At 44.1% G+C, this 14,929-nt stretch overlaps 1 protein-coding gene and 1 long non-coding RNA gene across 3 annotated transcripts; both read right to left on the bottom strand.

Moving 5' to 3' along the window:
* Positions 1-1,177: 1,177 nt before the first annotated feature.
* On the bottom strand, positions 1,178-12,246 carry LOC106573533 (dual specificity protein kinase CLK2). The gene is made up of 11 exons (XM_014148657.3): positions 11,756-12,246; positions 10,667-10,757; positions 10,191-10,257; positions 9,975-10,091; positions 9,586-9,752; positions 9,022-9,116; positions 7,563-7,692; positions 7,386-7,468; positions 6,845-6,924; positions 2,665-2,755; positions 1,178-1,563 (listed from the first exon to the last, which is right to left on the bottom strand). The coding sequence occupies exons 1-11, from the start codon at positions 11,819-11,821 to the stop codon at positions 1,387-1,389; spliced, it is 1,164 nt and encodes a 387-aa protein (XP_014004132.2). The 5' UTR covers positions 11,822-12,246; the 3' UTR covers positions 1,178-1,386.
* Positions 12,247-12,492: 246 nt separating this feature from the next.
* On the bottom strand, positions 12,493-14,776 carry LOC145860202 (uncharacterized). Of its 2 annotated transcripts, XR_014380267.1 has the most exons (3): positions 14,169-14,776; positions 14,022-14,074; positions 12,493-13,739 (listed from the first exon to the last, which is right to left on the bottom strand). It is a non-coding gene; the product is annotated as an uncharacterized LOC145860202 (long non-coding RNA). The 2 variants fall into 2 exon arrangements; XR_014380266.1 differs by lacking the exon at positions 14,022-14,074.
* Positions 14,777-14,929: the final 153 nt, after the last annotated feature.

Genomic DNA, 14,929 nt, shown 5'->3' on the forward strand with positions numbered 1-14,929 from the left:
ATTCACACACATTAACACCCTACGCTGCCTTTCAGACTGTGTTTACGTTCAGCACTGCCAAGAAAAGGGAAAACACACACACTCACACACATTCGGATCACCACAACAGCCCTACAAGTAACTCACACCATTCTGGAAGAAGGGTCTCATACAGACACCTACACACTGCCTTAAAGCCTCCTCTCAGCACTGCCAAGGCTGAAGAAAGTCAAGACTATCTCTTCTCTCTCTCTCTCTCTCTCTCTCGCTCCCTCCTTCTTTTTCTCTTCCTCTCTCTCGCGCCCTCTCTCTCTCTCCCTCCCTCTCTCTCTCCCTCCCTCTCTCGCTCTTCCACTTGCTCGCTCCCTCTCTCACATACCTACAGTATATAGCCTTATGACCATGCTCCCTACTAAGCTTGCACTCAATCAAATTCTGAGTCCAGGGTCCAGATGGTGCACAGGGTGGTGTGTTGGTGTCTGTGTGATTCAGCTAGTAGGATATATATCTGTAGAAGGGTTCATATTATTATAGCACCATAAATAAACCGTTTATTCAAGTCATTCCACCAATATCTCCAGTTAGTGTTACAAATATAAATGCTCTGTGTGTGTGTGTGTGTGTGTGTGTGTGTGTGTGTGTGTGTGTGTGTGTGTGTGTGTGTGTGTGTGTGTGTGTGTGTGTGTGTGTGTGTGTGTGTGTGTGTGTGTGTGTTGTAGCGAGCAATGAGCCCATCTGTGCAAATGCAACAGTAGAAGAGGTCATTATTATAGATTAATAAACAGTTTATACAACTCATAAACAAAACTGTCAACAACAATCTCCAGTTACAGAGTTACAAAAATAAAACTGTAGTAGATGTGTGTGTGTTTGTGTGTGTGTGTAATGTTATGCTACAGTTATAACAGTGTAGTCTACATACATAATTATGTTTCACTGCCACTAGGCCCGCCTCCACTGTGCAGCAAAGCTGTCAATCAGCATAAGGAGACTGCCAATCAAACCACAGGAGATTGGTTGCACCTTAATTAGGGACGACGGACTGTTGGTAATGGCTGGAGCGAAATTAGTGGAATGGTATCAGATACATCAAACACCTGGTTTGATGCCATTCCATTCACTCCGTTCCAGCCATTATTATGAGCCGTCCTCCCCTCAGCCTCCACTGAATCAAACCCTAAAGGGAAGTGACAGACTCTCTCCATTGCATTTTTTATGTTAAAGGTGGAGAAGGATACATTTGACCAGACACTGAGGTCAGATTAGCCTATTTCCCTCATAATGCACAGGGATTCTGGACACCAATTTGTCAACAAGCACGACTTCCTGACACATTACAACGGCACGTTGTGTGACATGGTTGGGCTGTCCTTCCTCGCATCCATGTCAAGGGTTAAAGGTCAGGGGTCATCGGCAGATGTTCTGGGTGCTCTCCCAGGCCTTGCTGCCCCTAAGGAGTGGTAGGAAGAAGGGATGGCGAAGGGCGGAGGAGAGAGAGAGGCGTTTGGAGGGCTCGTACTCCAGCATCTTCTCCAACAGGTCAAAGAACTGATGATGCTCCTTAGCTTCTGATAACCGGTATCTCTGAAATAGAGAGGGGGGGGGGGGGGGGGTCAGTTAACACAAAGACATCAATAAGGACGTCGTTTCTCTGAAGTATCTAAGGTATCTATGTACAGTCTCAGGTTAGAGGGTATCTTCAGGTGTCAAGTATCTAAGGCATCTACACTACTGTTCAAAAGTTTGGGGTCACTTAGAAATGTCCTTGTTTTTCAAAGAAAAGCAAATTTTTTGTCCATTAAAATAACATCAAATTGATCAGAAATACAGTGTTGACATTGTTAACGTTGTAAATGACTACTGTAGCTGGAAACGGCTGATTTTTTATGGAATATCTACATAGACGTACAGAGGCCCAATATCACTCTTGTGTTCCAATGGTACATTGTGTTAGTTAATCCAAGTTTATCATTTTAAAAGGCTGATTGATCATTAGAAAACCCTTTTGCAATTATGTTAACATAGCTGAAAACTGTAGTGCTGATTAAAGAAGCAATAAAACTGGCCTTCTTTAGACTAGTTGAGTATCTGGAGCATCAGCATTTGTGGGTTCGATTACAGGCTCAAAATGGCCAGAAACAAAGACCTTTCTTCTGAAACTCGTCAGTCTATTCTTGTTCTGAGAAATGAAGGCCATTCCATGCGATAAATTGCCAAGAAACTGAAGATCTCGTACAATGCTGTGTACTACTCCCTTCACAGAACAGTGCAAACTGGCTCTAACCAGAATAGAAAGAGGAGTGGGAGTCCCCGGTGCACAACTGAGCAAGAGGACAAGTACATTAGAGTGTCTAGTTTGAGAAACAAATGCCTTACAAGTCCTCTACTGGCAGCTTCATTAAATAGTACCCGCAAAACACCAGTCTCAACGTCAACAGTGAAGAGGCGACTCCGGGATGCTGGCCTTCTAGGCAGAGTTGCAAAGAAAAAGCCATATCTCAGACTGGCCAATAAAAATAAAAGATTAAGATGGGCAAAAGAACACAGACACTGGACAGAGGAACTCTGCCTAGAAGGTCGCCTCCTCACTGTTGACGTTGAGACTGGTGTCTTTAGGTGTCAAGTATCTAAGGCTTTACCAGTCCAGTCTCAGGTTAGAGTGTCTTTATCTCAGGGGTAACTTACCCATAGAGGTTTAATGTGGTCTTTGACGTATCGTCCTGCCTTGGAGTTATCGTTCCAGTCCAGACGCCTGCGGTGAAAATACTTCTGCTTCCTGAAAGGGCAAATCAGACAAAGTGTATACTATGTGTGTCTGTGAGGAGTGTGTATGTGTATCTATAAGGAGTGTGTATGTGTATCTATAAGGAGTGTGTATGTGTGTCTATAAGGAGTGTGTATGTGTATCTATAAGGAGTGTGTATGTGTATCTATAAGGAGTGTGCATGTGTATCTATAAGGAGTGTGTATGTGTGTCTATAAGGAGTGTGTATGTGTGTCTGTGAGGAGTGTGTATGTGTGTCTATAAGGAGTGTCTATGTGTGTCTATAAGGAGTGTGTATGTGTGTCTGTGAGGAGTGTGTATGTGTGTCTATAAGGAGTGTGTATGTGTGTCTGTGAGGAGTGTGTATGTGTGTCTATAAGGAGTGTGTATGTGTATCTATAAGGAGTGTGTATGTGTATCTATAAGGAGTGTGTATGTGTGTCTATAAGGAGTGTGTATGTGTGTCTATAGGGAGTGTGTATGTGTGTCTATAAGGAGTGTGTATGTGTATCTATAAGGAGTGTGTATGTGTGTCTGTGAGGAGTGTGTATGTGTATCTATAAGGAGTGTGTATGTGTATCTATAAGGAGTGTGTATGTGTATCTATAAGGAGTGTGTATGTGTGTCTATAAGGAGTGTGTATGTGTATCTATAAGGAGTGTGTATGTGTAACTATAAGGAGTGTGCATGTGTATCTATAAGGAGTGTGTATGTGTGTCTATAAGGAGTGTGTATGTGTGTCTATAAGGAGTGTGTATGTGTGTCTATAAGGAGTGTGTATGTGTGTCTATAAGGAGTGTGTATGTGTATCTATAAGGAGTGTGTATGTGTATCTATAAGGAGTGTGCATGTGTATCTATAAGGAGTGTGTATGTGTGTCTATAAGGAGTGTGTATGTGTGTCTGTGAGGAGTGTGTATGTGTGTCTATAAGGAGTGTCTATGTGTGTCTATAAGGAGTGTGTATGTGTATCTATAAGGAGTGTGTATGTGTATCTATAAGGAGTGTGTATGTGTGTCTATAAGGAGTGTGTATGTGTGTCTATAGGGAGTGTGTATGTGTGTCTATAAGGAGTGTGTATGTGTGTCTATAAGGAGTGTGTATGTGTGTCTATAAGGAGTGTGTATGTGTGTCTGTGAGGAGTGTGTATGTGTATCTATAAGGAGTGTGTATATGTATCTATAAGGAGTGTGTATGTGTATCTATAAGGAGTGTGTATGTGTATCTATAAGGAGTGTGTATGTGTGTCTATAAGGAGTGTGTATGTGTATCTATAAGGAGTGTGTATGTGTATCTATAAGGAGTGTGTATGTGTGTCTATAAGGAGTGTGTATGTGTGTCTGTGAGGAGTGTGTATGTGTGTCTATAAGGAGTGTGTATGTGTATCTATAAGGAGTGTGTATGTGTGTCTATAAGGAGTGTCTATGTGTGTCTATAAGGAGTGTGTATGTGTGTCTATAAGGAGTGTGTATGTGTGTCTATAGGGAGTGTGTATGTGTGTCTATAAGGAGTGTGTATGTGTGTCTATAAGGAGTGTGTATGTGTGTCTGTGAGGAGTGTGTATGTGTGTCTATAAGGAGTGTGTATGTGTATCTATAAGGAGTGTGTATGTGTGTCTATAAGGAGTGTCTATGTGTGTCTATAAGGAGTGTGTATGTGTGTCTGTGAGGAGTGTGTATGTGTGTCTATAAGGAGTGTGTATGTGTGTCTGTGAGGAGTGTGTATGTGTGTCTATAAGGAGTGTGTATGTGTATCTATAAGGAGTGTGTATGTGTATCTATAAGGAGTGTGTATGTGTGTCTATAAGGAGTGTGTATGTGTGTCTATAGGGAGTGTGTATGTGTGTCTATAAGGAGTGTGTATGTGTGTCTATAAGGAGTGTGTATGTGTATCTATAAGGAGTGTGTATGTGTGTCTATAAGGAGTGTGTATGTGTATCTATAAGGAGTGTGTATGTGTATCTATAAGGAGTGTGCATGTGTATCTATAAGGAGTGTGTATGTGTGTCTATAAGGAGTGTGTATGTGTGTCTATAAGGAGTGTGTATGTGTATCTATAAGGAGTGTGTATGTGTATCTATAAGGAGTGTGTATGTGTATCTATAAGGAGTGTGTATGTGTGTCTATAAGGAGTGTGTATGTGTGTCTATAAGGAGTGTGTATGTGTGTCTATAGGGAGTGTGTATGTGTGTCTATAAGGAGTGTGTATGTGTGTCTATAAGGAGTGTGTATGTGTATCTATAAGGAGTGTGTATGTGTGTCTGTGAGGAGTGTGTATGTGTGTCTATAGGGAGTGTGTATGTGTGTCTATAAGGAGTGTGTATGTGTGTCTATAAGGAGTGTGTATGTGTATCTATAAGGAGTGTGTATGTGTGTCTGTGAGGAGTGTGTATGTGTATCTATAAGGAGTGTGTATGTGTGTCTATAAGGAGTGTGTATGTGTGTCTATAAGGAGTGTGTATGTGTGTCTATAGGGAGTGTGTATGTGTGTCTATAAGGAGTGTGTATGTGTGTCTATAAGGAGTGTGTATGTGTATCTATAAGGAGTGTGTATGTGTGTCTGTGAGGAGTGTGTATGTGTGTCTATAAGGAGTGTGTATATGTATCTATAAGGAGTGTGTATGTGTATCTATAAGGAGTGTGTATGTGTGTCTATAAGGAGTGTGTATGTGTATCTATAAGGAGTGTGTATGTGTATCTATAAGGAGTGTGTATGTGTGTCTATAAGGAGTGTGTATGTGTATCTATAAGGAGTGTGTATGTGTGTCTATAAGGAGTGTGTATGTGTGTCTATAGGGAGTGTGTATGTGTGTCTATAAGGAGTGTGTATGTGTGTCTATAAGGAGTGTGCATGTGTATCTATAAGGAGTGTGTATGTGTATCTATAAGGAGTGTGTATGTGTGTCTATAAGGAGTGTGTATGTGTGTCTGTGAGGAGTGTGTATGTGTGTCTATAAGGAGTGTGCATGTGTATCTATAAGGAGTGTGTATGTGTATCTATAAGGAGTGTGTATGTGTGTCTATAAGGAGTGTGTATGTGTGTCTGTGAGGAGTGTGTATGTGTGTCTATAAGGAGTGTCTATGTGTGTCTATAAGGAGTGTGTATGTGTGTCTGTGAGGAGTGTGTATGTGTGTCTATAAGGAGTGTGTATGTGTATCTATAAGGAGTGTGTATGTGTATCTATAAGGAGTGTGTATGTGTGTCTATAAGGAGTGTGTATGTGTGTCTATAGGGAGTGTGTATGTGTGTCTATAAGGAGTGTGTATGTGTGTCTATAAGGAGTGTGTATGTGTATCTATAAGGAGTGTGTATGTGTGTCTGTGAGGAGTGTGTATGTGTGTCTATAAGGAGTGTGTATGTGTGTCTATAAGGAGTGTGTATGTGTATCTATAAGGAGTGTGTATGTGTAACTATAAGGAGTGTGCATGTGTATCTATAAGGAGTGTGTATGTGTAACTATAAGGAGTGTGCATGTGTATCTATAAGGAGTGTGTATGTGTGTCTATAAGGAGTGTGTATGTGTGTCTGTGAGGAGTGTGTATGTGTGTCTATAAGGAGTGTGTATGTGTATCTATAAGGAGTGTGTATGTGTATCTATAAGGAGTGTGTATGTGTGTCTATAAGGAGTGTGTATGTGTGTCTATAGGGAGTGTGTATGTGTGTCTATAAGGAGTGTGTATGTGTGTCTATAAGGAGTGTGTATGTGTATCTATAAGGAGTGTGTATGTGTGTCTGTGAGGAGTGTGTATGTGTATCTATAAGGAGTGTGTATGTGTATCTATAAGGAGTGTGTATGTGTGTCTGTGAGGAGTGTGTATGTGTATCTATAAGGAGTGTGTATGTGTATCTATAAGGAGTGTGTATGTGTGTCTGTGAGGAGTGTGTATATGTATCTATAAGGAGTGTGTATGTGTATCTATAAGGAGTGTGTATGTGTATCTATAAGGAGTGTGTATGTGTATCTATAAGGAGTGTGTATATGTATCTATAAGGAGTGTGTATGTGTATCTATAAGGAGTGTGTATGTGTATCTATGAGAAATGTGTATGTGTGTCTATAAGGAGTGTGTATGTGTGTGTGTGTAACTGTCATCATGTGTTACCTTGTCTTGCAGATCATCGTAGAGGGGAGAGGTCCCCGTACTCTCTCCATCATGGCCAGGTGCTCCTGGTTGTCATGGGTCTGAGACAAACACAAACACTGGTCAGCAGAAGCTATAAACTCCCAACTTAGTTCACTTTCACTTGTATCACACAAACAACAAACACACACACACAGTCTTTTGTAACTAACATTGTGGGGACACACAATTCAGTCCCATTCAACATCCTGTTTTCCCTAACCCCTAACCCTTAACCGTAACTCTAACCCTGACTCTAACCCTAACCCCAAAACCTAACCTTCACACTAACCTTAATCCTAACCCTAGCTCATAACCCTAAAACTAAAACTAACCCTAACTCCTAACCCTAACTCTAACCCTAACTCTAACCCTAAACCCCTGAGAAATAGCATTTGACCTTGTGGGGACTAAGAAAATGTCCCCAGTTGGTCAAATGTTTGTTTGTTTACTATTCTTGCAGGGACTTCTGGTCCTCACAAGTATAGTTAAACACGTCCACACCCACACAAACACACAGTACCTGATACAGAGTGAAGCCTTCATAGTACTCAAACAGGATGCAGCCGATACTCCAGACATCACACGGATGACTCCAGCCCAGCTCTGAGTTGGAACAGTAATAAATGCTCAGCTAGCCAATAGTCCAAGATTAGAGTGTGTGAGTGTGATGTGTGTATGTGTGATGTGTGTATGTTACCCAGAATAACTTCAGGAGCACGGTAGTGGCGTGTAGATATGATGGTGCTGTGGTGTTCGTGGTCAAACGTGGCACTGCCAAAATCCACCAGCCTTACTGTTGTATCCTTCACTTTCCTCTCATCCCGCTTCTGAGAGAGCGAGAGAAAGAGAGGTGAGGGGACAGAGAGAGGGGGGAGAAAGAAGAAGACAAGAAGAAAGGAGGGGAAAGGACGATACAGGCATTTTATCAATTAGATTTGCTCACCTTCTGCATCCACTATCCTCTGTCCTCTCTCCTCCGTCCTCTCTCCTCCGTCCTCTCTCCTCCGTCCTCTATCCTCCGTCCTCTATCCTCCATCTTCCGCCCTCTATCCTCTATCCTCCATCCTCTCTCCTCCGTCCTCTCTCCTCAGTCCTCTATCCTCCGTCCTCTATCTTCCGCCCTCTATCCTTTATCCTCCGTCCTCTCTCCTCCGTCCTCTCTCCTCCGTCCTCTATCCTCCGTCCTCTATCTTCCGCCCTCTATCCTCTATCCTCCGTCCTCTATCCTCCGTCCTCTATCTTCCGCCCTCTATCCTTTATCCTCCGTCCTCTCTCCTCCGTCCTCTCTCCTCCGTCCTCTATCCTCCGTCCTCTATCTTCCCCCCTCTATCCTTTATCCTCCGTCCTCTCTCCTCCGTCCTCTCTCCTCCGTCCTCTATCCTCCGTCCTCTATCTTCCCCCTCTGTCCTCTATCCTCCGTCCTCTCTCCTCCGTCCTCTCTCCTCCGCCCTCTATCCTCCGCTCTCTATCCTCCGTCCTCTATCCTCCGTCCTCTATCCTCCGCCCTCTATCCTCCGCCCTCTATCCTCCGTCCTCTATCGTCCGCCCTCTATCCTCCGTCCTCTATCCTCTGTCCTCTATCCTCCGTCCTCTCCTGCCTCATTTTGAAAAAGGTAAAAGTTCATCTAGGAGAATCGGCAAGGAGAGTGACCGTGGATGAAAATGTGCTTGGTTGAAAAGAGACGGTCCTTCTCCACTCATCAGGCAAATGACGTTTACAGGGGTGGATCCCAAAATAAATGTAAAGTGATCAAAACAAATTAAGATGCAAAACATTTTATGGTTAAAACAATGTGTAGCATATTGTTTTTAAAAGTGTGCATGTTTTTCTCCTCTGACAAAACCAAATCTGATTCAAATGGGGTGTGGCAATATTTCAAATGGGGTGTGGCAGATGTCAAAACTATTCTGTGGTAGGATACTGTAGACATGAGTATCCTCAATGAAAAGTGGCTATCGAGGAGGGGACGACACTCTTCCGTTTGCCTACTAATAAATTGACACACTCCTCGACCACTTATCGGTTTCCGGGTCACAGATGAGAGAGGACGGAGGAGAGAGGACAGAGGACGGTCTTTTGCCCAAAGGAGAAACCCCCAGAAACAGCGTAGTTAAAGAAGAGAGTGAAGAAGGAAGGATAAAGCCCTCCCTCTCACCTTCTCAGCGTTGTAAGTGATGGTGTAGTCAGAGTTGACAAACAGGATGTTCTCAGGTTTGAGGTCAGTGTGGGTCAGCTTGTTGATATGGAGAACTGCAGAGGGAAACAGATAAACCATGCATCCATCATGATAATACCTGGACAGCCAAGGTGGAACTGCCCAGCGTTGCACTTGCTGCCCATAGGAGTTCCTCTATAGTATGTAGTAGACCAGCGGTATTCAACTCTCACCCTACGAGGTCCGGAGCCTGCTGCTTTTCTGTTCTACCTGATACTTAATTGCACCCATCTGGTGTCCCAGGTCTAAATCAGTCCATGATTAGAGGGGAAGAATATAAAAAGCAGTGGAACTGGCTTTGAGGCCCAGAGTTCAGTTTTAGGCTAGTAGACTGAGCCACATCAATGAACGAGCGCCCTCTTCTGGTCAAAGAGACCAATACCAGACACCAAACAATCCCTGGTAAGTAATGTCATAGTCTATGGAAGTAGTCACCACCAACCCTGGTTCTGGAGAGCTACCAGCATGCACATGGGCATACATATATGTGTGTGACACACTCACAGTTGACGGCGAGGCAGATCTGGTAGCCCATCTGGCGGATGTGATCCATACAGTACGGCAGGAAGCTGTTCCCCTTCAGGAAGTCAAAAGTGCTGAGGGCTAGCAGCTCCATGGAGATACACACATGACCATGGTAGTCAAACCAGTCCAGCATCTGAACACATTGACTGAGAGAGAGAGAGAGCGAGAGACAGAGAGAGAGTGAGAGACAGACAGAGAGAGCGAGAGACAGACAGAGAGAGCGAGAGACAGACAGATAGAGAGAGCGAGAGACAGACATAGAGAGAGCGAGAGAGGGGGGGAAGAAAGAAAAGAGAAGTAAAGAGAAAGCCACAGAAGGTGAGGGAAACTACTTGTCAAACGTTCTACTGGTTCATCAGACTCCGTACTGTTTGTTGTGTGGGTCTTTCTGGTTGATTTTCTCCAGGACATTGATCTCCAGTTTAGCAGCTTGTCTGTACTTCTCCATGTTCTTAATGATCTTCAGAGCTACACGTGCCCCAGCCCTGAGAGAGAGACAGAGAGAATAGCTAGCTAACAACCGGCACACGCTCCACCTGATGCTCTACCAGTGTGCATGTGTATTTTATAAATGCCTCTCATACCTGCGCCGGTCCACACACCTCACCACCTTCCCAAAGGTGCCCTCTCCCAACAGACTGATAACCTCATCTGATGGGGAAGACGAAGAGATGGAGGCATGGGGATTCAATTAAAGACTGGGAAGTAGAGGAGTCTCTTTATGAGAGGGCTCGAAAACATTCACCTATCCTGTCTTTTAAATGTGTGAAGACTAGAGGATAGTGGGAGGGATAGGCGGAGGGATAGGGAGGGATAGGTGGAGGGATAGGTGGAGGGATAGGGGAGGGATAGGTGGAGGGATAGGGGAGGGATAGGTGGAGGGATAGGTGGAGGGATAGGGGAGGGATAGGTGGAGGGATAGGTGGAGGGATAGGTGGAGGGATAGGTGGAGGGATAGGGGAGGGATAGGTGGAGGGATAGGGGAGGGATAGGTGGAGGGATAGGTGGAGGGATAGGGGGAGGGATAGGACTAGTAGATGAGAAGGTAAACAAAGCCTACATCTCTCTTGTAGAACGTCTCCATTCTGGTAGGCCAGGTGACCATCGTCAGGGGCCTTCTCATTCTTCCCTGGCCCCTCACTGCTGCTCCGCTAGGGGTCAGAGGTCAGGGTCAAGGGTTTAGAGGAGGGGACAACAGAGCAAAAGTCATCAGCATAGTTGGACTGAGCCTCTCAATAACACACACACAGCTGACATACCAGCTGCTTAATAATCTAAAATGCTTGTAAGCTGAGGACTAGTGTTGCAAGCCCCTGATGATGTTATCCAATTCCACAGACTCCTCCTAACTCTTTAAGAAAACAGTCCATTCCTGATGAATGTAATGACTTGGGACTGCCACCTGTAGCAAGTAACTGGTGAACTGAATTTAAACAGAGTATGCACTAGTGGACTATATCAGTAGTGGACTATGTTATCTGTACATACAGTAGAGTGGAGCCCTAAACCCTCTCCCTGTCCTGTGCTGGTGTTAAGGGCCTAAATGAGAAATGTCAAGTGACTGGCTGGCCTGCATGGAGCAGCTCTGTGACTATTTCCATCTACATTCTAAGACTGTTATTAATACCACAACATCACAAGGAGAAAGAGTGCTGAGAGAAAGAGAGAGAGAGAAAGAGAGAGAGTGCTGAGAGAAAGAGAGAGAGAGAAAGAGAGAGAGTGCTGAGAGAAAGAGAGAGAGAGAAAGAGAGAGAGTGCTGAGAGAAAGAGAGAGCGAGAAAGAGAGAGAGTGCTGAGCGGGCAACTTTCTCTGACTTAGAGGGTGGCTTACAGACAATGTAAATCATACAAAGTAGGTACACACACACACAGACTATCTCTCTCTCTCTCTCTCTGAGTTGTGGTAGAGAGGCAGAACAGGCAGAGAGAGTGAAGGGTTGCCAGGAATAAAACGCCTCTGTATCAAACTTCACAAAACACAACTAAATGAATTCAAACATTAAGAAAAAGGCAGTGAACATATGAACAGTGCATAGCAAAGGAAAGGAGAGGATGGGAGAGGATGGAAGAGAGAAGGAAAGGAAAGGAGAAAATGGAAAAGAGAAGCAGACGAGGAGGAAGAGGAGGGAAGATGCAGACGGGTACTCACAGAGAGGCAGAGGCGGATACAGTCCAGAAAGCTCTTATACACAGAGTACAACTCTGTCTTCCCCATAACTCAGAACAGACAGAGAGGGAATTAAGAAGATAAGGGAAAAAGAGGGGAGTGGAAGATACAACGTAGGTAAAGAAGACAGCAAAGAAGGAAGGATAAAGTCCACAAACAGTGATACAGGAAAAGGAATGACGACAGAAGAGAGGAGACAGAAACTAATGACAGAGCAAAAAGGAGTGCAGAGGAAGACAGAACTAATACTAAGAGTGAGAAAGACAGAACAGACAAAAGTAAACAGTGGGAAGAGAAAACAGCAAAAAGAAAAAGATAGTGGCAGAAAAGAGACAAAAGTTAGAGAGTGAAGTACAAATGAAACAAGACGAGAGAAAAAGACATTAGATGAACCGATGAAGACGGAACAAAGAGACAGACAGATAAGGAGAAAGTAGATAGGGAAGGAGAGATATGAGAAGGATACAGGAGATTGAGAGAGAGAAAGAGAGTTGAGACGGACACTAATAATAACCTTTGGTCACACCCACCAGGGAACGTCCTGAGACCAGAATCAAGATGTGGTGTGTGTGTGTGTGAGTGTATGAGGGGCATTTTTAGTTTCCCTTCCTGCCACTCCTGTCACCTCCTTAACCCCCGCACTCTGGCATAGTGCTTTTCTACACCTGTCCTCTGTGTATACTGTTGAAGAAAAACTTGTTCCAAGGATCAGGCAGAGCTCGTTTTCAAGTTAAGATTTTATTCAAGCAATTGCAAGGAAGTTAACTCTCCGGATATACCAGGGAGGAACTTAAACATGTACAAATTACCCAGTCATTTATATTCTTCACCTACACAAAGAACTGCTTTCAATGTGGCACCATCATAGGATGCTACCTTTCCAACAAGTCAGTTTGTCAAATTTTTGCCCTGCTAGAGCTGCCCCGGTCAACTGTAAGTGCTGTTATTGTGAAGTGAAAACGTCTAGCAGCAACAAGGGCTCAGCTGCAAAGTGGTAGGCCACACAAGCTCACAGAACGGGACTGCCGAGTGCTGAAGGGTGTAGCGCGTAAAAAGTGTCTGCCCTCAGTTTCAACACTCCCTACTGAGTTCCAAACTGCCATGTAGTGCATCTCTTCACTACAAGCACAGGTGTAACTTCTGAAACTTTTTTAGGAAAAATGTTACCAAGCACGACTAGACCCATCTCTAAGCTTTACACCAAACCAAGTCGGTGGGCTGCTGTTGGGCTGACACAAACTCAGGATTGTACCTTTAAAGTTTGCTGTGTGTGGTGATACTGATCTGGCCTGTATGCCAGTTAGTAGATGGATAGGTGTAACAGATTAATATGGGAGCAGTACAGCTTTAATAGGCTAAATGGGCTTCTAGTTTTATCATTAAGCAGAGAAAGAATGAAGTGAATGTGATTTATCACTAAAACATTGACTTAAGCATAGTAATGGATCCGTTTCTGCTTGAAACTGTCAGTTAAACTGACTGTTGACCTGGACGGTTATTTGTGTATGTAGTTACATACAATAAATACATGATCACTCTGACCCCGAACGCTGACCCTTTGCCTTCCACCCAAACTACTGAGCTGAATAACATTCATCTATACCCTAGTAAATACAGTCAAACGTCAACACAACAGAAGACGTCATTTTATTTTACCGTCATAATGTTTCATGGAATGTTATAAGAACAGATTGGACTTTTTATTATAGCTTTTGTGGTGTTCATCTCACATAGGAAAGAGCAGGAAGCCACTGAAGGAGCTGTGTTTATTTGAATCATCATAGATCCTTTAGCCTGATGGGAGACTCATGTAGACCAGGTCCCCCTCCTCCAGTTCTAGAGTCCCAGAATTAGAGAGATACTGTCACCTTCCGTGACTATTGTACTGTCCATTCCACATTATACCCTGGTCATTCTTGAACAAACCCAAGTCCATGTACTCCTCTCACTGGAGCACTGAAGACACCTGCATCAGAGTAAAAACAGAGAGATCAACACAGTCAGTCTCTCAAAGCCACCAGACACTGGAGCAGCCTGTAAGTGATGTTGGACTGTGTCTGTATCTGGTCCCAATGGACATGTGTATTCATACATGTAGATGGGTGTGTACGCAGGCAGTAGGCTACCTGTAGCTGCTTGAGCTGAAATTACAAATATAGGAACAATTTTGGGAAGCTGTTCCTTGTCTGATTTGGACCAAATATATCAAACCCTCTTTACATACTGTATTTTTTTATCTCTACATTACCTGCATTCTCTGTCTTCAGCTCCTCCACCTGGCTCTCACTCTGGCCTGCAATTCTACAATATCATACAGAGAAACTGTTGAAGAATTCAACACACCACTACTCTGCTGATTACAGTAATCACATTACATACAGCTGTCTTACTTTACCTGTGTTCTGTCTTTTCAGTTCAGTCACCTTGTTCTTGTGTTACTGTAGTTCAGTCAGTGTTCCTCAGCTCCACTCTCTGTTCCACCACCATGTTCCTCAGCTCCACTCCCTGTTCCACCACCATGTTCCTCAGCTCCACTCTCTGTTCCACCAACATGTTCCTCAGCTCCACTCTCTGTTCCACCACCATGTTCCTCAGCTCCACCACCATGTTCCTCAGCTCCACTCTCTGTTCCACCACCATGTTCCTCAGCTCCACTCTCTGTTCCACCACCATGTTCCTCAGCTCCACTCCCTGTTCCACCACCATGTTCCTCAGCTCCACTCCCTGTTCCACCACCATGTTCCTCAGCTCCACTCTGTTCCACCACCATGTTCCTCAGCTCCACTCTCTGTTCCACCACCATGTTCCTCAGTCCAGATGTCAGGCTGGGTGGTCAACTGTTCAGCATCAGTCTTTCATCCTTCACTGTGAGCCTGTTCAGTGATATTCTTCTCTCTGTCCCCTCCACTCTCCCCCTGACCCCATGCCTCAGACAGACAGTACAGCAACACCAGCCGAGCTACCACACCCCTCATTCTGAAACAATGTCTCTTCAGATCTAATGTAGTCTACTGGGCTCAGTCCTTCTTAATACACACTGGTGTTGTTGAACCAATACATGGAAATGTAACTGGTGTCCTCGTGGAATATTTGGAGAACATAGCCAAGGAATGTGTGATGTAAGAGAACAGGTAATGATGATTTCTTGGCAGTTGA

Source organism: Salmo salar, chromosome 02 (assembly GCF_965601325.2).
Source record: "Salmo salar chromosome 02, fSalSal1, whole genome shotgun sequence".
Classification (NCBI taxonomy): domain Eukaryota; kingdom Metazoa; phylum Chordata; class Actinopteri; order Salmoniformes; family Salmonidae; genus Salmo; species Salmo salar.